Source organism: Corapipo altera, unplaced genomic scaffold (genome assembly GCF_003945725.1).
Source record: "Corapipo altera isolate COAL_440 unplaced genomic scaffold, ASM394572v1 61411, whole genome shotgun sequence".
Classification (NCBI taxonomy): domain Eukaryota; kingdom Metazoa; phylum Chordata; class Aves; order Passeriformes; family Pipridae; genus Corapipo; species Corapipo altera.
Genome location: NW_020884875.1, coordinates 28,629,736 through 28,652,127, shown reverse-complemented (window position 1 = coordinate 28,652,127; position 22,392 = coordinate 28,629,736). Strand labels below are relative to the sequence as shown.

Here is a 22,392-nt window from a genome sequence, read left to right as displayed (position 1 = left end):
TCAAATTATAAAAATTAATTATTGACATTTAGCATTTCTAAAGACTTCCTTACTTTCGATCGATTACAAAAGAATATATTAGCAAATTGGATAAGAATATATTAGCAAATTGGATAAGGAAATTCCACCTGCACTGCAAATTTGTCTACAAGTCTACTAATGTAACATCTAATTCTTCACTATATATCTCCATGTCTGAAAAGCTCCATCTCAAAATACTGAATGTTCTTCACAGAACAAAAAACAAAAAAGAAGCATGTTCCACTGAATTCTATTAATTCTTTTTGTTCTCTGCAACCTACTTTTTCTTTTCCATTGTAAACTGAATTGCAGCACTCAGTGGAGAGGTAAATGTGGTTCCATGTCTCAGCAACATTTTCCTACCCCAGAAGTACAACCACTGAAATAAGAGCAGTAACTCATAGGGAGAGGGGCAGCAGCTCTGGGAAAAAGAGGATACTGGAATAAAGCCACAGAATTTCAAGACTGGAAATGAACTGATACTCTGGGTGGTCTTTAAAGGGAAGATGTGGGGAGTGGGAGTATGCAATTTAGAAGGAAAATGGAGATGAAATAAATGGCACATTAGAAACACAAAGCACTGGGGAAAGAGATGCAAATTGATAATGGCAGGTTTTTTCCCAGCAGTTGTATAGCTGAGATGAAACCAATATATAGACAGTCTTGAGCCTTATACTACCTTTTCAACAGCATCCCTTAAACCATTCACACCCTGGAGAGTGGACACCCAAACATCAGATGATGGTCTCTGGACTACACACACCATCATCTTTACGTCCCTAACGTTGCTGCCTGAGAGCCCTGATGCTGTAAATCATCTGTGTAAAGGAAGAGTTTCCCTACCCAGGGATCCTCAGATGCCTCTGAACTGTGAGAGGTGCTCAGCTCTCCCCCACAACTGTGCAGAGCACTTGTGCTCCTGACCTGGCTCACTTACCTACCTGAGGTTGAGCTATAGGAAACGATCCTCACTGAGTCAAAAAACATTCCTCCAAAATGCTTAGTATTACTATCCTAATCTTTCCTTCAGCAGCCCTCCAAAATTAATTAGTGACACCTTCCCTGCAGTTGAAGTTTCACTGAGAAGTCTCTTTCCAGCCAGTTTATAAGCTCTAAGCCATTCTAAAATTCAGTGAATTATTTAAACCCTGGCGCAGTGAATTAATCAGACTTCAGTTTGTTTTCTCATCTGAGTATACAGAAATAAGTGAGCAATTACTTTCAAAGAGATTTTAACAGAGGCACATGCGATCCCAAGAGTCCAGAGGTGATCAGTATTATGTTTAAAGATGTATAAGAGCAGAAATACATGTAAGCTGATTTCATTTGCCTATGTGTGGGTCTTGGGCAGGGGCAGGTGCACAACTCATCACACCTGATGCCAGGTGAGGCATCCCCTCTGCTCTACAAGCCGGAACTAATATTTATCTATTATTTATCTGAAATACATCACTGAAACAAACCTCAAATACCTGAGAAACTGAGGTAGTAGAAAGATATTATAAACTCAGATCTTGCTGAGAAAAAAAAAATGAGAAAAAGAAGTCCATGCAAAGTCCAACATTTATTTATATATAGTGAGATATCATCCACTAGACTCAGGTCAAACAAAAAACATAATTTGTTTGTTGATTTGTTAATTTGACATAACATGTAAAATTTGAACTGTAATGTTTACAGATTTGTGTTTTGCCCGGAAGTGTTGTTTTGCAAAATCAGATTAAGTTGAAACTATTGTAAACAATTTTAATAATGCATTTTATCATAGTACAGATATTAAAAATCTGATTTATTTTAAACACCCTCTTATAATTCCCTTAAAAATCCCAAATAAAAATTAAAAATTGATTACCTGCAATAGTCTCCTTGTTTAGCCACCAGGGCAAGAGAGAACAGGCAGTCAACAGTTGCTAGGTGACCAATGGCTTTAGACACAGAGTGATAATGTTCACTGAAATGGCTGTACCAAAACAGGGAAAAGTAACAGAAGAAAAGGGGAAAAAATAATTCTGCACAGATACAGAAGCACTGTCAAAATACACTCCATGCAAGTTCTTCACAGAGCTCCTGTGGTTGCTAAATCGCTCTGAATTCAAATCTCTCAGCAGTGATTTAGGCTGCAACAGGAGGACACAATCACGATGGACTTTATGACATTCTAAGAGTGAATTATTTTTAGACAGAAAAAATCAGACAAAAATGAAATTCATTAGGTAGCATACTAAGGGTCAGCAGTTGCCTCCATGAGGTCTGTAAAAATGCCACAATTTGTTACAGTGACAGCTGAATCCCAATCACTGGTTCAACTTCAACCATAAGTTACAATCAGAAAAGAACCAAACTGGAGTGTCCGACACAGGAGTTGTCTACAATTTCAATAAAGTATGGTATCTACAGCAGAAAATTCAAGAATTAAATTTCATTTTATGTATTGCTTCCCCAGCACAATAATGACATGACCAGGGGAAGCAAACTTTTCAGTAAAGTTCATTCTGTTCATCCTCAAGAATTTGTTTTCTCCCATCTCCTAGTCTCAAAGGTACAATATAGAACACAAAACCAGCAGGGGAGCAAAGTTTAATAAACAAAGACATAAATGAATGGAGGATGGGAAAGAAGAGCACTTTCCTACACCCAGGTCTTTCCTTGTTGTCTGCTGTTATACAACATTATTGAAAACAGCCAAGGGAACATGAAGAGAACCATTTTCTTAGCACTGCACAGGAAACACACCCAGAGAAGTGCAAATTGGAATGTTTTTCTAGTTTCTATCAAATTTAGAGAATTGCTGGGTTCCCACTATGGGGCAAATCCAGTGAGACAATTTCAGAGGGGACTTGCTAAGCTTTTGCAAACTATCATTGCATGACAAGAGGCACAATTTCACCAGCTTTGCAATTCATGGAAGTAAAAAAATAACGGATAACTGGACAACTGAAAAATTAAAGGCATTCAGAAGTCCCAGAAATAATTTTTAAACTCCCATTTTAAAGATCCTTTGGCCAAATAGTCAAATTACACCACTAAAACCTCTGACCTCAGACAAACAGATGTGCCAGATGTGAGGGACAATAGAACTCCCACTACTTTCTAGCAAATAATCATAGTCAAACTCAGGATGGTGTAAAAAATATAATTAATAATAACACTACTATATAATATTAATAAATAGTAGTACTACTTCAACAATAAAACGACTCGATTCAGTTTCACTCCACTGTACTTTTAGATTCTTAATTATTTTAAAAAGAATTAATATTAATTTATTAATATATTAGAATAATAGTATTAGTATTATATTATTATTTTGCTCTTAATAAAACTAATATCTTATGTGATATTAGTTTTCAAACTTTGAGGGACACCTTACATAAGTAATAGTGTATTTTCATTAGAATGTGAAAATACAGAGATATCACTGCTAGTCTCAGGACTCAGACTTCAAGGTCCTGCCTTCAACTGCTTTAAGCAACATTTTAATTGACTACCTATAAGGTTGTTCTGGACAACTACAAACTTCTTTTTAGATAAACATCTTTCTTTTTCTCCTCTTACAGCAAACTCCAAACCAAATACAATGATGAGGATGGGCTGTATTTTGTAAACTCACTCTAAGAAGTTCAGCCACTCAGCGCTGCAGTCAAGGATGAGCTTCTCCTGGAGCTGATTCAGATGCCTGTAATTTTCTATGATAAAAGGAGAGTGGAAGCGGCTCACAGCTTTTGTGCTGGAAGGGAGAGAGAAGCCAAACAGGAAATCAAGGTCACCATGCAATCAGCTACACCATCTACATGCAAAATTGGAATAGTTTTCTTACTCACTGAGAGCCTTGAAAATGGATGATTAAGAAAAAAAAAAAGTTCTTTTGTTGTGGTACCAAACCCTATTGATTCCACTAGTATTTACTGTGAATAAAGTGGTCAGTAACCACGAGACTGTCCAATCACAAGGCTTCTGAAATATTTTGCACAATGTGGCATATATCATCAACGTTTACATATTCCACAAAACTCTGTTCACAAAACACTGCCTAAATGGATGGCTTTTCTGTAGCTGGTTGCATATACAATGAACTACACAAAGAAAATTACTTTAAAAAGGAAAACTTCATGACAAGCCTCAAATGAACTTTGTAAATACAGCGTGCCTTGCTAGTTTCCACTTGGGGCACTTGGTATTTGTTTATGTATTTTCATTAAGGATTCACTGTGGGGTACCCAGGCATTGTTTTACAGAATCCAGATTAGGTGCAATTCGTTCATCATATTAATTCGGTCTAATATCTGCACTTTCAATACTGAACTCTTGCATAAATTAATAGAACATCACTTCAGAGTTCACCTGTGATATCTGTGCTCACATATTACAAACTGGGCCTTGTAGAAAATTCAGCATTTACATGGACATTATAACTTTAAGGTATTCAACCCCTCTGAATCATAAATTACTGGAGGGAAATAAAAGCCAACTACATAATTCAGTCCATCTCTGTTTCACCTGCTAGAGAAGTATCCAAAACTATCTAAAATCATGCTTACACAGCACCAAGTACCAGAGCAAGAAAAGCCTGTCTGTATGAGTAAGCAAAATGACATTTTAAAAGAACTGAATTTATTGAGATGTACAAACAGATGTTTGTATAGCTACTTTAACCCTTCTGAATAAAATAAGAACAATCAAAATTTTATGAAGCACTTGCACATGCAAGCTACAGGCACAACTGAATCAAGACCATGGTTTTAACACCAGTACATGTACTTTAAAAGGTTAGGTAAATAATACAGTGCTCTAAGGATCTTCTGTGTAAAAACAAATGCTTTAAGCACTCCATTTTTCTGCTTGGTTTTGTTTGCTTTTAATCAATAAATTTACAATTGTGGTCGGTTGGGTTTAGCTAAAAAAAAAAACCCATAACCAAATGAAGCAATGAGAATGTGTATGTAATTAATTGTAATACCAAAATACCATGGTTTTACTTCTATATTAAAATAGAACAACTTCAAAGATATTTTACATACCTACTAATCATAACCCAGTCAGATGGCACAGATGATTTATGGGAATTCTTGACTTCTATCAGAAACTGAAATAACAGAAATGGAATATTACACATCATGGGAAGTCAGGAAGGCTAGAGAATCATAATCATTATAAATCAAGAAATCCACATGCATCAGAGGAAAACAATATTCAGCCTGAAGAGACTGAGCAGACCAGAAGTTAATGTTCTTTCTCCCCCAGAAAAGCAAGGGTTATGACATACATAACCCCTCCTGTATCTAGAGAACCTTGCTTGAGGTTTGAATCAACTCAGGGGCAGAGAGGGAGGCACAGGGAAAAACAGCAGTAATGGCAGGATGCTCAGTGCAGTGAAATATAGGTGATGTGTTTATTGCAATGTTTTATATGATTCATGTCAGTTATCTTTGTAACACCAGCCTGAGGCCCTGGATGTCAGAGAATTGAAGCATTCCTGATCACAAAATTCAGCTGGAAAATGAATTACCTGCAGAGATTAGATTAACACAGACTATGCCCATGTTTACAGAAATCCATGAGACTCTGGTCTGACAAAGCTTTTCCATCATAATTAATATGATTTAGACAAAACCTTCCACAGCCCACTGGAATAGCCAGCAATCACCCTCAAGTACAAACAAAAATAACAGTCCTGACATGGGCACAAAAAAACCCAGCAATGGCATGGTGGACGAGTTTTTCATTCACCTAAAACACTTTCAAGATATTTGTCTTGAAATACTTCTTATTGCTCTCCTTCTGTGAAGAAGCATTTGAATTCTACATCTATCAGCATGTAAGCAGAATATACCACACACATCTGAGGAAGAAAGAGCTCAAATCAAACAGATTCCTGTTCTACTTGTGTGTTCTTCTCCTCTCTAACAATTCCCCTTCCCTTACTCCTACCCCTTTGGTGTCTTTCCTTTCCTCACTGACCATCTTCTCTGACCCTTCCCCTGTTGACCCTTTTGGTGTCTGTGAGACACCCTCACCAGATATCATTAAATAAGAGCTCCTTTTACCAATACACCAACACACATCTCCATCTGCAATGGTTTCTGAACTATGAGTGCTCTCTTATATGTGTGCACTGACTGGTGGTTTTTAACCCTCCTATCAACTCCACATTTCGGTACTTCCTCAAGTGCTTTCTCCTCTCTTTGATCAATTCCTCTCTTTTCCTTTCCTTCACACAGCTGTCATCATATACTCTTAATGTAGCCTCTCTGAGAGAAACTTTTCAAATCCTGGCTCTTTCTTCCCTCAGACAATACCCAAACACACTTTTCCACTTTCCCGCTGAATTTCAGTATCTCTGCTGCCAACCTGCGCAGCTCTTGGGCCATGTGTTTGCTGTTCTCGTCTCCACCATCAACAGGTCTTTGTCAAAGGCTGCTGTTTCTAATTCATCCCTTCCCACATTCTCCCTCATTTCAGCAGTGCCTGTTTGCTCCCTCCTGTGTCGCTTGGGTCCTTCTCACTTTCCGAAGTCCTCCATGGGCCAATTCCAGCTCCTTCCCTTCCTGTCCTCACACATTCCTCTCCTCTACTCTCCATTTCTCTCCATTTCCCAACTCCTTTCTTTTCCCAATTTTCTAATGGAGTTTTCTCAGCCTTCCTACTCTCAGTTCCCAAAGGACAGTGCTGAGCTGTGCTACCTCACTGCTCCCCTCAGTTCCCCTACAAATTTTGCAGTATCTGACATCTCTTTTTTCACCACTGAACTTCTCAGCTCACTGGAGCATGTCCTGCCCACACTTGCACAGCACCTACAAACAAAAGCTCCAGTCTAAAGCACTGTTTCTAGAATTCAAACAACATTTATCATTCTTTAATACGGTTCCTCTTTTCTCCCATCTTTCAAACTACAGTCTTACTCAGTACTTACAAATTCTTCCACCATTCTCCAAGTTAACTACATGCTATGCTTTCTGGTCCTCTTGAGAGTATTTCAGCACTTACTAGTCACAAAATTAACCCTGCAAGTATGTGAGTGCTTTTACATACATAGAAAAATGAAGCATCACTGAAACAAATCGAACTGCACTAATGTGTGCAGTTTCTATTATTTAAATCACTAAAGTAATTGACTTAACAAGTAAGAGTCATACTATAAGTAAGCTGTTCTTCAAAGTTGGACAAAAGATTATAGTCAAATGACCTCATCAAGCATCATACTAAGTTCTAGTAGGTCTCACTTTTAAGATGTTTTCTAGACAAGAATGGGTGCAGTCATATTTTAATAAATACAATATTACCTCTTGACCTGAAACTGTAACATACTCAGCAGAAGGATTCTTAATCTGTTTACGAATGTCTGGCAGATGCAATTGGATTTTAGAAAGCACACCCTGGATGTCCTCCTTTTTCTTTCTGATGACAGGGAAGTCTGTAAGGTCCTTGAACAACTGGGTTTTATCTCCAGTCCTATCCATAAAAAGCATAAGATAAAATAATAGTAAAAACAGAGATACATTCCCTGATTCTGCTGGCTGTGTCCTTATTTTAATTTGTTATTCTCATTTGTTTTAACATTAGCTTTACTCCCTTCTAAATATAGATTTTCAGGTGCTTGGTCATGGTACAGCATATTTACCAAAAGCTGCCATACTCATGACATGAATAGAAAGGCACTTCGCATACAGAGCACCCCAAGTGCTGATAACATCTTTATTATGATTAAATGTGAAGCTTTAGATAATTTCTGCATAACATGCACACAGACTTTTAACATATTTAGAATTTGGCCAAATTTGGGCACATTTTAATGAGAATTGCAAAGAACCCCTCTCCCCCCGCCAAGGTCCTAATCGAAGCAGAATGCCATCAGGGCTTTCTCAGAGCAGCTCTGAGAAAACTCTTCCTTGTTTTCTCCAGAAAAGATTAACCTGAGCACTTTTAACTACATGCAAAACAATGCTCTTTTCTAGTTTCAACGTCAAAAAAAAAGACAAAATTATTTTGGCTGCACTAACTCAGCTCAGGATTGACATCTGAAACAGGGAATGCCATTCAAATGGTTAAAATCTGGGACCTGAACTAGCTATTAAAAACATGGTTGTCAACAAAAATAACAAAAATTTAACTTACCCTATTAAGTATCAAGCAAAGAATAAAAAGCAGTGCAATTAACACTAAGTTAACTGGAATACAATTTTGTATTTTAGAGCAAACAAAACCTCTACCAATTAATTACATAATTGCCCTAAAAAATAATATGTGGAGAGCAAGTAATTAGCCAACCGAAAGTATTAGAACATGGAAGTAATAAAAAAATCTAATATTCTACTTACTCTGCTACCCCTCTGACTTGAGAATGAAACTACAACTGGAGCCAGTGACCAGGCAGGTAATACAAAGCTGTGCTTTGGCTTCGCATTACATTTCGTTGGTATTATGTAAGTGACAGTAAAGATGCCATTTTAAAATACAATACTAATTTTTAGAAGCGATTTTGTGCTAATTAGACCTGTTTCCATGGGAATTCAAGGGGAAAAAAAAGATCACCAGTAGCCAGCAGCTGATTGTGAAGACTGTCAGTGCTATGTGATGCCTACAAAAATTTTTAGTTGACAGTTTAAAAATAGAAAAAACACAAACCCAAAATCTCCAACTCCCCATAAAAAAAGCCCTAGAACAGAGGGATACTTTTGCAAACAGGATTTTATCCACACCTCATAACAAAATTAACATGTGATGTAGTGTCTGCACAAGTGTGTGTGCTCACATATGGATGTGAGTACTATTCGTGATTTTTACAAAAGAAATGTTTTGGAGTAAAACCAGTACTGGCACAAAGTTGAAATAAATAAAAGCTGAAAGATACGTTATTTTAGTCATCTTGAATCAATGCAAATATGTATTCTGCAGATCAATGATGATATCTTTCTACTTATACCATTTTTGTATACTATTCTACCCATGACCAATACAGTGACAGAAGAAAACCCCCTTGTATTTCAAATCTACAGTAAATGTGGTGTTATTTAGATACAGTCAGTTTTGTCATAAACTGCCACAACTATAATTGGACACCATATATCAGCAGAAATCTCATAATCCCACCTATGCAATGGGCAGAGCAAATCCTTCTGCCCTTCTCAATGCCTTAATTTATACACCTTGGATCTGTCTCTAATTCAGAAACAAATGCAGTTAAGTTCTAGGCTTCAGTTCTTAAATCTAATTTTAAAACCCAGTTTGGAAAAGAAAAAAAACGTTTTATAAATAAGGTGGATGCCCCAATGTAGTTATATATTAAACTATATACCACATTGTGGTGGTTTGGGCTAGGCCTTCCTTGGTGACCAGTTTGTAATCAAGGAAGGGTCCAGATTTACCCAGTATTCCCTACGATTTTTACGTAAGCCAGACTATAAGAAGAAAGGAGGAGAGGCCTTCGCTCTCTTTCCTTCTGGTGGCTTGGAGGTGCAGGTTCCCTGCTGTTGAGTCTGCCATGTTGGGGAGCGAGGCCTGGTAAGGCCTTGTCGACCTTGGGAGGCGGAGGTTGCCGGCGATCGTCCCGGAGCGACTCTCGGTTGTCCCAGGGAGAGTGGTGGGATATTTTCTTTGCTAACTCTTTAGTTACTAGATCTCGGGCTACTGATTGGGATATATATATATATATATTATTTTGGTTTTGTTCCCTTTCCCTTCCCCCTTCCCCTTCCCTTGTGAAATTGTATATATATTACATTGTATATATTTCAATTGTAACATAAGTGTAAATATATTTATATATATCACTTTAGCTGTCTCTCTCCTTTCGGGTTTTCTTAGCTGGTTGTTTTTCTCCCTCTTCTCCCTGAGGTTTGGGGGGACTTCTGGTGGTAAGGTTTGGAGACTTGGCAGGGAGCCAGCTTCAAACCATATCACATATCTATCATCAAAGGAACAGTACAAAAAAATTATTTGAAGACACTCTCCAGTATAATGCATATTAAGTCCATCTTCTTCCTCTACCTTTTATTTTTTTTGGACCAACAAAGGACACAATTAAGACAAAAAAGGCAAACAGCTTTAATGAATTGTCATAAAAATAGTAAAAGGTTTATTCCTGACAGCAGAGCACCCACTCTGCTAAAAGGCCAAGTCTCCCCTCAAAAAGAGATGTGAAAACAATTTATTCTAATGCAAAACACATTTTCGCTGTAAATTCATTGTCCAAAATAGATGAAAAACTTTCAAAAAGTTATTTGGCCTGAGGCAAACAACCACTAGGCAAAATGCTTGCTCACCTAGTTTAACTTTAAAAAAAGAATATAAGCCATAGATAACAACAACTTATGTTTTAACTAAAAGCTATTGTACATAAATACAAAATAAAAAATTTAAAACAAACGTGTACTAAAACAAGATGCATAATTTGCATAACTGAATACACTTAATCAGAAAGCTTATGAAGCACAGAAGATTCATCTATTTTCTCTACTTACTTGGCTGCTTCTTCATTAAGGATCTTTAAATAATGTTTTACTGGAGAGAGAAGCTCCGGGACTTCCAACAGTGCACTTTTTAATAGCGGAGATTTCACATGGGAATGCAGCACTGGGACAAGAGCTTGGATTTCCAAGTGCAGGCGAGACAGGGTGCTGACAATCAGGAAGAACTCTTGTGTTGAGCACTGAGAAGGGAAGCAATAACTAAATAATTCCAATGTCCTGTATTTTCATTAAATTCTACAGGTTCTTTTGCTTTTTGAAAACGTGATAAAATACAATTAGATGTACGGACAGTAACATAACTGCACCATCTTGGCCCATTAATTAAGCATAGTTAAGCATACCAGTTGTCTCAAGAATCATCATTAGGAATCAGCCAAGAGCCGATCTCCAGTGCTCCTGGTGCTGGAGGGAGATGTGCATACAAAAGCAGAAAAGGGGGCAATCATGCGTAAAAATAAAAAGAGTAGGTTGAGTAACTTTAGGAGCACCACACCTTGTTTATATGTGCCTGTGAATCTGTGTTATCTGCACCCCCACAGTGCTTCTTGCAAGAGAAGGTTTGGAAAGACAGAGTGGGACACAGACAGGGAGAGTCTTGGAAAAAGAAAGGGAAAAAATAAAACCCAGAGAAAGCGAAAACCAGCAGTCCCTGTTTAAACCACTAATATTACTTATGCTGTGGTCCAGGCACTTTGCTGTTGGATTCCAGATGCTCTTCAGTGTCTGTCCAGTTTGTTACCTTCAGCTCATTCTCAAGAAGGACTTTGCAGTTAACAACCCTGAGGAACCAATTCCCCTCCTGTCACACTCCCAATTCCCCAGGTACCTGAGGTGCTTGTGCCCCACTTACAAATCAGTTAACACTGATTCTGAAATGGCCTGTGCAGCACTGAGTTTGCATTTGTGCTGCACCAGATCTACAAACCAAATGGAAACCTGGCAAACCTGGCTCTGTGGGACACTTAATGCTCTCAAACCTTGCTGAATTCAGTGACACTCCAAGACATTTCCATTTCAGAAGGTTTGAAAAAAGTTGTCCATAAATAATTATGCTGATATTTTTTCATATTTTACTGATCTGTAGAAACATTCCTCCTTTAGTCTTCTGAAATTCTCCTATCAGTCAACTGACAACCCTGAAAAAAACAGTTTAGTTTCCTCACCTGAGGATGCAAGGAAAGCAGTAGGATATGTCCCCTTTGGATGCACATCCTGCTCTTCCTACATTCTTTTCCCTCCTACCCCAGCAGTCTAGAATTCAATTACTGGTCAGGATTTGATGGTGATCAATACAACACTGTTTATAGAACATGTAGGTTTCAGTGAATCACTATTTCACAGAACATCCCTACATTTTCATTTTGCCATCCTTTCAGTTTCTCCCCAGAAGTAAATTTTTCTTTCTCTTTCCTTCCCACACCCATGTGCAAGAACTAAGACAATTCTCTCATCTATTACTCTATCGTTATTTCTCCCAAATAATGACTGTACCCAAACACAGAAGCAAGTATTAACAAAAATGCAATTTAACCATGGTATTTCATGACATTCAGGAAGACCACAGAGATTACATTCTGAATGTTTTTGGAACATCTAAGCTCACCTCTTTTACAGAACTACTGAGTTAGGGACAGAAGAGACCCTTCAGGTGGTTTCCTTAAAACTGCTCCAATTCTTCTGTGTTAGTTTTCTTTTTGTCTGCCCTTATATTCCAAGAAACCATGCGCTTACCACTAATTCATAAAGCAACAACTAGCATCATGTAAAAGTTTTATCAGACAGCCTAAATTTCTCTTCCATTAAATTAATCCAAATATCTCTAGTTTTAGTTTTTTGTATTACAGTAACTCAACTGCTTCTTTGCTGTTAACACCATTCAAATACCTCTAAGCCTTCTATTCTCCTTCAATCATCAATGTAACCAAAAAAATGGTCTTTCAATCTTTCTTCATAAGCCATCTGTTATTCAGTCTCATGAAAACTTTGGGTTTCCTCTGCACTTGCTGCAATTTATCATCATCATTCTGATAATCTGGGACTTATTTCTCCTACTTTGCAAAAGCTCTGACAACAAAATAAAACAAAATAATAAAGCAGTAAATCTGTATGAGAAATAAATAATCTGGTTTTATTATAAGCAAAATGAATTTAGTGAAAAGCAGGGGTTGGTGGGATTTATTTCTTCTCTTTCATTTAATTCCAAGAGTTTTAGGCACCTTGTAGAGACTGTAAGGTGAAAAGCCCTGTCTGGGCCTGACATCAAGGAAACATCGTGGTCAAAGTAGGGAAAAAAATATATAAAAATAGAAAATATACCCTGGCCACATGGCTGGCCTTTGTGTGCAGAGAGACCCCTCTGTACATAGGAGTACATCATCAATCAATCAGGAGAGAGGGTAACACCCCCTCCTGAGTTCAAAAAATTACCTTTTAAGGTAAAATACCTTACACCTGTTGAATATTTAACAGCTTATGTAACCAAAAGGGTACAAAAGGGTGCATTTTTCAAACGGCGGGGTGCTCGGACCAGGTCACGAGTTCGTGCACCCAGCGCGCTGTTAATAAAGCTCTTTGTTTCACTGTATTTGGCCATCTTCTAAATTAGAGATATTTCTCACATCTGTCAATGGCATTTGAGATCAAAGCACAGAGGAAAGGCCTGAAAGACTAAATAAATTACAAATTCAGGCTTGGACTGAAAGTCAAATACAGTATGACTGACAGCATCATCATCAACATTGATGCAGATAAGGGATAAAATTCTGCCAGACTTCCCTTGAATACAAAATGTACTCAGGGAGGCGAAGGCTGTTTCATGGAAGAGCAATGTCCAGAAAAGAATGAGGAAATATGGACAGTAAGAAATAAGAATAAAGGGATTAAACAGGGCCTTTATTAATACATGATATATATAAGTACAGGTAGGAAAGGGAAAAGTGTTTGAGAATATATGAGAACACCTGCCTAAGGAGTTTGGCAATAAGGGTGGTGAGGCTGACGAACATGAGCCTTCAGTAAGAGGAGAAAGCTGGATTTCAATTCAGCATCACCTGAAATAACCCCCAGAGCTACCATGAGATATGTCAAAAGATGCTTAAACATGCTAAAGTTTGTCACAGCAACTCTGATGGTCCACACACGGTAACAGTCACCTATGAGTTAAAACCTATTTGATTCTATGACTACAGTCAACAGCACCTTTGGAGAAAGGGAAATTCAGAATTACTGCAAACAACCTTGTTAAACAGAGCATTCCCAAGAAAGGGGTGGGCATATCCCTTTTGTGCTTATTCAGAGAATTCCTGTTTCCCTGGCTCCAGGGGACTGTAGGACTTTGCATCTAAAATTTAATGCCTCCACTGCAGAAGTAATTTAGTGAACAGAGAACTTGGAACAGATACATAAAAATAACTCTGAAAAGCTGGGTTCCATTACAGTAGGACTGATTCCATTTAAGTCCCAAGTAACCTTACAAAAGCATACAACTGTGTTACAAACTATAAGCTTTTAAAATACAAGTAAAAATGGTTTACATAAAGCAAGATTAACAGTCTGGCATTCACAGAAGATTCTCACAAGCTTATTCAATGCTATTTTTGAAGTGTAGTTTTGAGATGCCACCAATAATAGCTACAGCTTCTCTGGCACTAGAAAAATAACTTCAGAGTTGACATGGATGCCAAACAATAGTTTCAACCAGAAGTTTACTGAAAATGGCCTGGCAGCCTTTGAGGATGCAGGAGAGATCACAGAGATCCAACACCCTCTCAACAACACCAACAGCAATTCTGCCTTGTTTGCATTAGTGAGAATGTTTCCAACAGACATCCAGGGCTGACAACCACTGACCACTCACTACAAGTTAAAAGCATTTCAAATAAAAAAAATATATATGAGAGTTGATGCAGCACACATTTATCACTCTTTTCAAGCTGCAGTAGACACTTTTATTAGTATAGAGAACATACTTTGGTTTGGGAAAAATGAGGTATTTAATTTTAAGGTTTTTAACTCCCCTTGTTATGACTTTATATTAATCAGCTTAACGTGGAACAATTTGCTCAAATCACATTTAGCATTGCAAACCTAAAAATATCTCTGATGCAGATTCTTTAGAAGTGCAGTATAGGCAAGATGTGCATGCTATTATTACAGAAGAAAAAAAAGCAAAAAATACCAGGTATGTGTTAGCCAATGTCTACAAAAGATGATTGCTATGGGGAGAATTGATTTAAAGCATTCTATACAAATAGTAACTAATATCTTGGACATATGTAACAGGTATTCATTTAAAAAAAGAAAAATCAGAAACATAACATTTTCCTCTGAATCCTCTGAAAATCACACCCTCTTCAATGAAATATCAAACGTACCTTCCAGAGAAGGTTTTCAGCATCATTCTGCTGGACAAGCTTATGTGGAAGATTTTAACTCTTGGCACCCAGCTGAGCAACACCTTTGACCTCTGAGGAGTCTGACTGTGCCAGTGAAATAGTGAAATACTCACTGAAAAACTGGAGGGTAAAGTGTTGGCCCTGAGGAGGCTGTGGGCAGCCAAGCCGCAAATCCCCTTCTTGTAGCATCTGCCTGCTTTACTCTGCACAGGTGCCCTGACGGGGCAGCAAAGCTTTAGTGACTCATTCAGAACTGAACAGTTTTCCCAACTGCAGTAGCTTGTAAGGAACTCTGAATGAGGGAGAGCCTGTGGCTGAAATTAGAAGCAGAACAAACCGAAATTACGTTTCACCACATGTGGTGGTTAAGGTTTGATCACTGATCTCACTCCGTCAGTGAAACAGCTTCACTTCTATCTGTTCTGTAAATTTAATGATCAGTTGTTATGATGATTTCTGTCCACTTTGGTTACTGTGCTTTATCAAAAAGTAATGTTTATTGAGCAAAGGGTGAAAATACAATAAACATTTACAGATTGAGCCTGTATAAATATTTACTTTCTGAAACACACTGCATGAAATCAGCAAGAAACATCAAGTTGGCCACGTAGGACACATTTCTAAAAGTACTAATGGCTTGTTTACTCTGTACTAGTTTTAAACCCTGCTCAAATATTGTCCGCTGACCCTCTTTTGCCATTATGCACCTCCAAGGCAAGGCTGAACACTCATCACTCAACTGAGATAAAACAAGAGATCCTGCCATTCATATTTCCCACTGATCACAGAAAAAAAATGCACGTGGTGTAAATTTTCATCATTCTCTCTCTGGTTCTGGAGGGCACAGCTCAACCGGGTATGGAAAACACCATCTCAACAGGACCTAATTCTGCATCAGCTCCAGAACTATTTAGACAAAGCTCTTGAAAAGTCTCTGTCTCTCAGGTTTAGGTTTTGAAGTCAACTTCTGAGTGGTACCAAGAAGTCTTCAAATGTCTCCTCTCCAGTCACCCTTGTGTCTGCACAGAGAGCACCAAGGCCACTCTGCCTGCTGAGGTGGCAGATGCTGGAGCTGCACTAACCGAGAACCACCAGCCCTTGGAAAGTAACTCCTCTCTCCATAGCAACAGCAATACTGCTAGTCTCCTCAACCATTCCCATGGTCTTCTGCAGGCTAGGGCAAGCTTACAGCTGGAACTGTGACCTCCAAGGTACTACCTAATTCCCACAATAAAAGTTCTCCAGTGACTGATCTGAATGTAAAAAACATTCCAAAAACTGCTTGGAATGACTGAGACAACCCAGCCATCTCTGTACACTCTGGAGTCTCCTTGCAAAACACAGCCCTTCAAATACTAATGTCACTGAAGTCTAAAGGGCCCAGAGGATGAAACACTTGCCACATTCACCTATTTTTCTTGCATCTGACAGTGAATTAACAAGCACATTCCTTCAGTTAAGCCATCAGTGAGCTCCACTGGGAGTTTGGATCCCTTAATGGGGAAGAAACTGCAGGGCACTTGAGCATGTGGGAGATGGACATTTACAATTAACAAAACTGGGAAGGCTCTTGTTGTGGGAACCGAAAAGGCAGCATTCACTGGGAGGGAAAAAAACCACAAAAAATCCATGAAGACCAGTTATTCCATGTTCTTGAATGATGCTTCTTTGCAGGGACCTTTCTTCAGGCTCCATATTCACAGTCTAGACTCCACAACCAGTTTCCCAGATTCGGCTTTTGATTCTTTACTCCAAACAGACCCTGTCTCTCACAGACACTGCCATCTCCTCAAAGTCCTAAGGATCTAAAGGGATTACTCAGTGCTCCAGATCCTCACCACAGTGCTCTGCAATGGATGACAACGCAGCTTTTTACCAAGGGAAGATAATTCACCAAATGAAAAGTGTGTGCTAGGAGCTTTTCCCCTCTCATTTACCCTTTTTAAGGATTCTGCTGCAGCTTCTTTCCAACATCTGACTCACTAAATACCTATCTTCATGCTACAGTGGCTGTTATTACGACAAACTACATTGTCATCTCATTTCAAAAATCACACAAAAGTCCAGAGGCTCTGAATGGCTACACCTAAACATCAGAGAAAGGTAAGCAGTTCTACAGCAGGAAGGGACATCTGAAGACACAAGTACATAAAAAAAAAAAAAATAGAATGTATAAAAACCCAAAAAGAAACACACCAAACCAAAAAAACTCCACATGGTAGCAGTAGAGCACTGCCAGGATGTTGTGAAATACAGATATATATCTAGAAACAGTATTATATATGAAACCTGAAATGAGTTTAACCATTAAAAAGTGAATTATCTAATTCCTGGGCAGTTGTTTGGAAAAAAAACCCGAACAATTTTATCATGTGAATATGGTTAATTTTAGAGGATGGGCAAATTGGTGTACGCTCCCTCTTTTCACAACCTTCCTTATGGCTGGACCTCTGTATCCATTCATTGAAATACACAAGTCTTTCCACGTGCCAAACACTCCAACACAACAGGGCTTTAAAAAACTGGGTTTCAGATTTTCAGACAGAGGAAAACTTTGTGCTGTACTATCCAAAAAAATTACAGCCTGGCTCTTGTTCTACCTACCTATTCCTTTATCTAAAACAAACTGACAAAACCTCTAAATAGAACAGTGACATAAATGAACATAAAGTACAGCACAGGTGCTATTAGCACATTAATCTGCTGCAGAATTGTCAGTGTCTCCTTACAAGTGATTCTTATTGAAATGAGGAAGTGAGATCCAAACTACAGAATTTATAAACAGATTAACATTCATTTGAAAACAGCTAGCTAAAGCCAAGTGGTTTCACTTGCAAGTGTGATTTTAGATAAGCATACGGACACAATGCTTTGTTTTAAAGGGAAATAATAATTTATGGCAAAAGGATCTATTGCACCATCTCATCTCACTGAATCCAGCCACTAAATCTTAGCATTACCAATCCAGTGTATGTATTCTAAAACCCTACTCATACTTTCTTCTATCAGTACATCACTGTTAAAAAGTAAGATTCTACCAAATCTAATTTTTATAAACTTGCATGCCTTTATTATGTCAGCCTCAGTTTTGCTAAGAAGAAAACATTTTTAAACAAACATGCAAACCCAAAGGAAATACTCTAGGACGGAATGATGCTGTTTAGAAAATAATAACCCATTGTAATTATGGTTATACCTTTTTGTGAAAAACACTGCAGAGGCCTCTCTCTAAATCTGGCAGCTTACAAAGAAGATTTTGAATCTGACCAAACACGCTGGATTCTGACAGCAGAATTTCAGACACAGCATCAAGCCGGGCATTTATTTCACTGTAAAAGAATAAGACAATAATTAACACTTGTGTTTCTCTAGTAGAAGGCATACATCTAGTGAACCTCTTCCTTCAGTTTGTTTTAGGGGAATTAAGGAATGCAGAAGATTTTGAGATTTTATCAAAAACACAAGTAAGATCCATTCTCCTCTCTTTGTGCTCAAAATAGCCAAATATACACTTCAGTGCCCAATTCTACATGTACTTCTGGTGGTAAATAATATGACTAACACTGAATCCTGAATATCCAACCTTAAATTTACAGACAGAGGATGGGCAGACAGAGTTTACATTTGAACTCTACACAGCATACTTTATTCCAACAGGTTGTACATACTACTTCCCATTTTACCCTTCTACATTTAATCCAGACCACTGATTGGTAATTATATAGATCAAACCACGCTGGGCTTTTTACTTTTTCTTTTTTTTGTTAAAGCCTGTAACATTAATCTCTGTATTTCAGGACTGAAGTCAATTAATAAGAAAACATTTTCTGATGTGAAGAAACAATTCTGTGGTTCTTTGCACCTTCCTTTCAATCATATTCTTAAAGTCACTGTAAGAAAAGAGCTGTAAAAATGGACAACTACTGTCAAGTTTCACCCCAAATCTACATCTATTTCCAACATATGCATGGACTGGCTGTAGAGTGCAGAGATAAGGTAAACTCCATCTCTTCTTTTTGTACAACCAAATTGCCTTATTGCTGCTTTCTAGGAAAAGACTGAGAGTAGGGGTAAATGGATGTATCCAAAACATGTGTGTTCATCCCCACCATGCAGTTTACAGAGAAATCAGTCTTTTGATACCAAAATACCAACACTTCATACACCAGCCAAGTGTGTGCAAAACCCCCCCACACCTGTTCTCCTGGACCAGTCAGATGCTCTGAGCTCAGCCAGCCCAGAGGAATGGGAAGCAAGGATGCAATCAAAATACAAGATTTTGGGGAAATTGCCTGTCTTGGCCATGGCTTTTATTGCAGCACTGCTGTGCCACTTTCCACTGCTACCAAATGCTGTCCATGAGGAAATCAGTGAAATCAGGCACCTCCACAGGCTGCAGACATTACAACAGCCTGTCAGACAGAGGCCTCTGGCCCTGAAGACAGCTAAATCTAAGAGTTCTTGAACTTTTATTGCACTGTATGTGAAAGGGAGAACATCAGGAATGAGTGTGCACTCAGACAAACATATATGTAACAGCGCCTGAGTGCCAGGATTCTTCCAGTGACACACTGCTTTATACCAAAGCAGCCAAATCATCCCCTCCTCTGCCACAAATAACACACCTTCATCCCGAGAGCAGCCCTGATGTACAACACCAGGATTTGCACTGTCTTACCATCCACCTGGAACACAGGTAGATGGAGCTTCCAGTGCCTCTGTGTGAACTGAGGACAGCCTCTGATGCCTGGACCCAAGACACCTTGGGAATTCACTGTTATCTCTGAACTGCACAGCAGACTCCTTGATAGCACCAGAGCACCAAAAATACTCCACTATCCTAAAAGACTGCTTTTTTCCCCCAGCCCTGAAGAAAACAGAAGGGTCAGACCTCACAGGCTGTGCCTGGCAGCCCTGCTGCAGGTCACAAGAACACCTGCTCCACTCCTCCAGCAGTGCCAAACGCACAAAGCCAAACATTTCTCCTGTTCCTCTGGGCAGCCAGGAGACCTAGAAGCAGCAGCAACAGCAAAGGACAGAGCTAAGCCTTAAATCTGATCCCAGAGCCACAATCACGGATCTGGTGTGCGCTGACAGAGCCACAGTTATGCAACCAAACAACCAAACATCAGTCTCTTGGCACCCACACAGGGCATGCCAGGCAGAGATTTAAGCCTGTGAGACGCTCTCAGCAACAGCTGGATAATGGAGAGGGAATGGAGAAGTGTCAGTATCAATGACAGAGTAATAAAACACCCTGAGTGCACAGCTCTAAAGCCAGCAAACACTTACACTGATACCCTAAAAGGTCAGCGTCACCAGTCACAATTACATTTTCATGGAAAATTATTAAAGTTTCCTGTACTTGAGATCATGGAACACTCCTGTGCATGAAGGAGTACTGAACTGTTAAATTATAAGCATATGTACCTTAAAGAAGATAATAACCGGTATTTTTTATTATAAAAAGCATTGTAAGCAGCACAACTCTGTCACTTAATTTAAACAGCGCTATTATATCTAGGTGGTCAACTAAAAACTTGCAGTAATATGTAAAGTAGATGCAGATATTTGAAAAACTTCTCCCTACAAAGCTTAATCTGCACTTTAATCATCCTCACATATGGCTGTGTTACTGGAGCTCCAGTAATCTAAAACTAAGCATCCATACAGTTTTTCTGCTTTATCCTACAAACAAGAAAGGGTCAGGAAAATGGCATTCAGTACCAAATGACCCATTTTTTTCCCACCTGTAAAAAAACATAGTGGGATTCCTATTTCAAACAGGAAGTACAGCAAAAAACTGTGTGAAATATGAAGTGCATGAGGAAAGGGGGACTGGGATGAGATGATAAAAACAGATGATGAATTTCAAAGTATGCTTTTAAACTTTAAATACATATACTTAAGTTAATGAACATTTTGTTGAGTGTCAGTATATACATATTGCACTGATCAGCTGCTAAACCATCTCAAAACAAATTTGTTCTGCGTTGCAGAGTTATTCAGCATATATGAATTACAGTCTGGGATTTCTAATCTCTGCATGGTCTGGAAAAGAATTTCACCCCCAGAAAACCTGAATTTCAGCCAGCCAAACTGGCTACTACTTCATGCTCTACTTAGGTGCAGTATTAGTCTGTTCTTTCTCATCTGTATAAAGCATGTCGGCAATCTGAGCTTTATCCAATTTTCCAAACAATCTTCAGTGAAATAATGTAACATAATTCAGTTGACTAAAAGCAATACACTTACTTCTGCTGTACTCCCCATCTAAGAATAGCATCATTATTACAATACTAAAATCACTTTTCAGTGTATTTAAACAGAACAAAATCTACCTGCAGAATTTTTATTCTAGTCATTAAAAAGAACTACTTGAAATGAAATAACAAGATATTCCCCTGTGTTATTCTACTGCTAAATATGTGAACAATATAGAAAATTAGAAAATACATAGATATTTGAATCCCAAACTAAAAATTATTTTGACAAAGCAGAAGGCTGCAGATCCAAAAGCATTGCTCTGAATTAACATCTGAGCAACCTAAATAGGCTTGCTGGTTGCTGGAGTGGTAACAGATCTGCTGATCTCTCCTACAGCAAAGCAAACCTGACATTTTTAGATATGATAATATATCATTACATTTGAGGCAGAATGAAACTGATAATGTAGCTGCTATATAAGAATGACAGAACATTTTCATTCGTATAACCTTTTATTTTTATACAAGGTAAATAAATACGAATTTATCAGAAGTCTATTAACTTACAATAAATGCACACAGTATGAGTCCATTCATCATGCTAAGGACATAGCTCAAGTACAGTGTGTACAACTGAAATTAATTCTATTAAATCTGTTTAGAGACCACAGTGATATGTAGAACTGTCAATCACAGGAATTCAACCCTTAGAAAACATAATGAAGGCTATAAAACAATAAACACTACTTTACATAAACTATATTATCTAAATCAAAGCCTAGGAGCCTCCTAACTACAGCATTGTAAAGAATGAAAATATATTATTTAAGTTACTCACTCACACAATATGCTTTTTTTCTGACTTTCCTTCAGAATATGGTTCGTGAATGAAGACTTTGGATGAGTTGATTAAGTTAAAGACCACGTTAAACTGTACAGAGTGTTTTATACTTCAGACCACTCCCTTTCGCGACAAGCAACTAATGCCATCAAAACCCAAGGCCGTGGTAGAATTACCACAGTGCAATCTATACACTGTGTATGATTTTTTAAAGAACAAGCAGATGAAAAACTGGCTCACTGCAGAAGCTAGAAGGTCAGAAGGATAAAGTGTGTGTGTCAAACTGACATCTGCAGAGCCAGCCAGGGACGCTGGCAATGCCAGCCAGTGACTGTTGTGGCTGGAGAAGGGGCCATGTGGAGGAAGCGCAGCACTCTTCTGGGACAAATGTCCTTGGTTTGTCTGTCGGAGAGAAGGACAACACAGCACAGGTGCAGGAGTGATGCCAGGAAGTGGGCACGGAC

General features: G+C 38.4%; 1 protein-coding gene across 10 annotated transcripts in view; it reads right to left on the bottom strand.

The window, feature by feature from the left end:
• Positions 1-22,392, bottom strand: part of MSH3 (mutS homolog 3) — a 98,376-nt gene that overhangs the window by 26,876 nt on the left and 49,108 nt on the right. For all 10 annotated transcript variants that reach the window (XM_027634525.1, XM_027634522.1, XM_027634523.1 and 7 more), the window contains 6 exons: positions 18,078-18,210; positions 10,479-10,666; positions 7,302-7,470; positions 5,040-5,104; positions 3,632-3,748; positions 1,874-1,981 (listed from right to left, as the gene is read on the bottom strand). In XM_027634525.1, the coding sequence (XP_027490326.1) occupies positions 1,874-1,981; positions 3,632-3,748; positions 5,040-5,104; positions 7,302-7,470; positions 10,479-10,666; positions 18,078-18,210 (780 nt within the window). The remainder of the gene's footprint in view (positions 1-1,873; positions 1,982-3,631; positions 3,749-5,039; positions 5,105-7,301; positions 7,471-10,478; positions 10,667-18,077; positions 18,211-22,392) is intronic.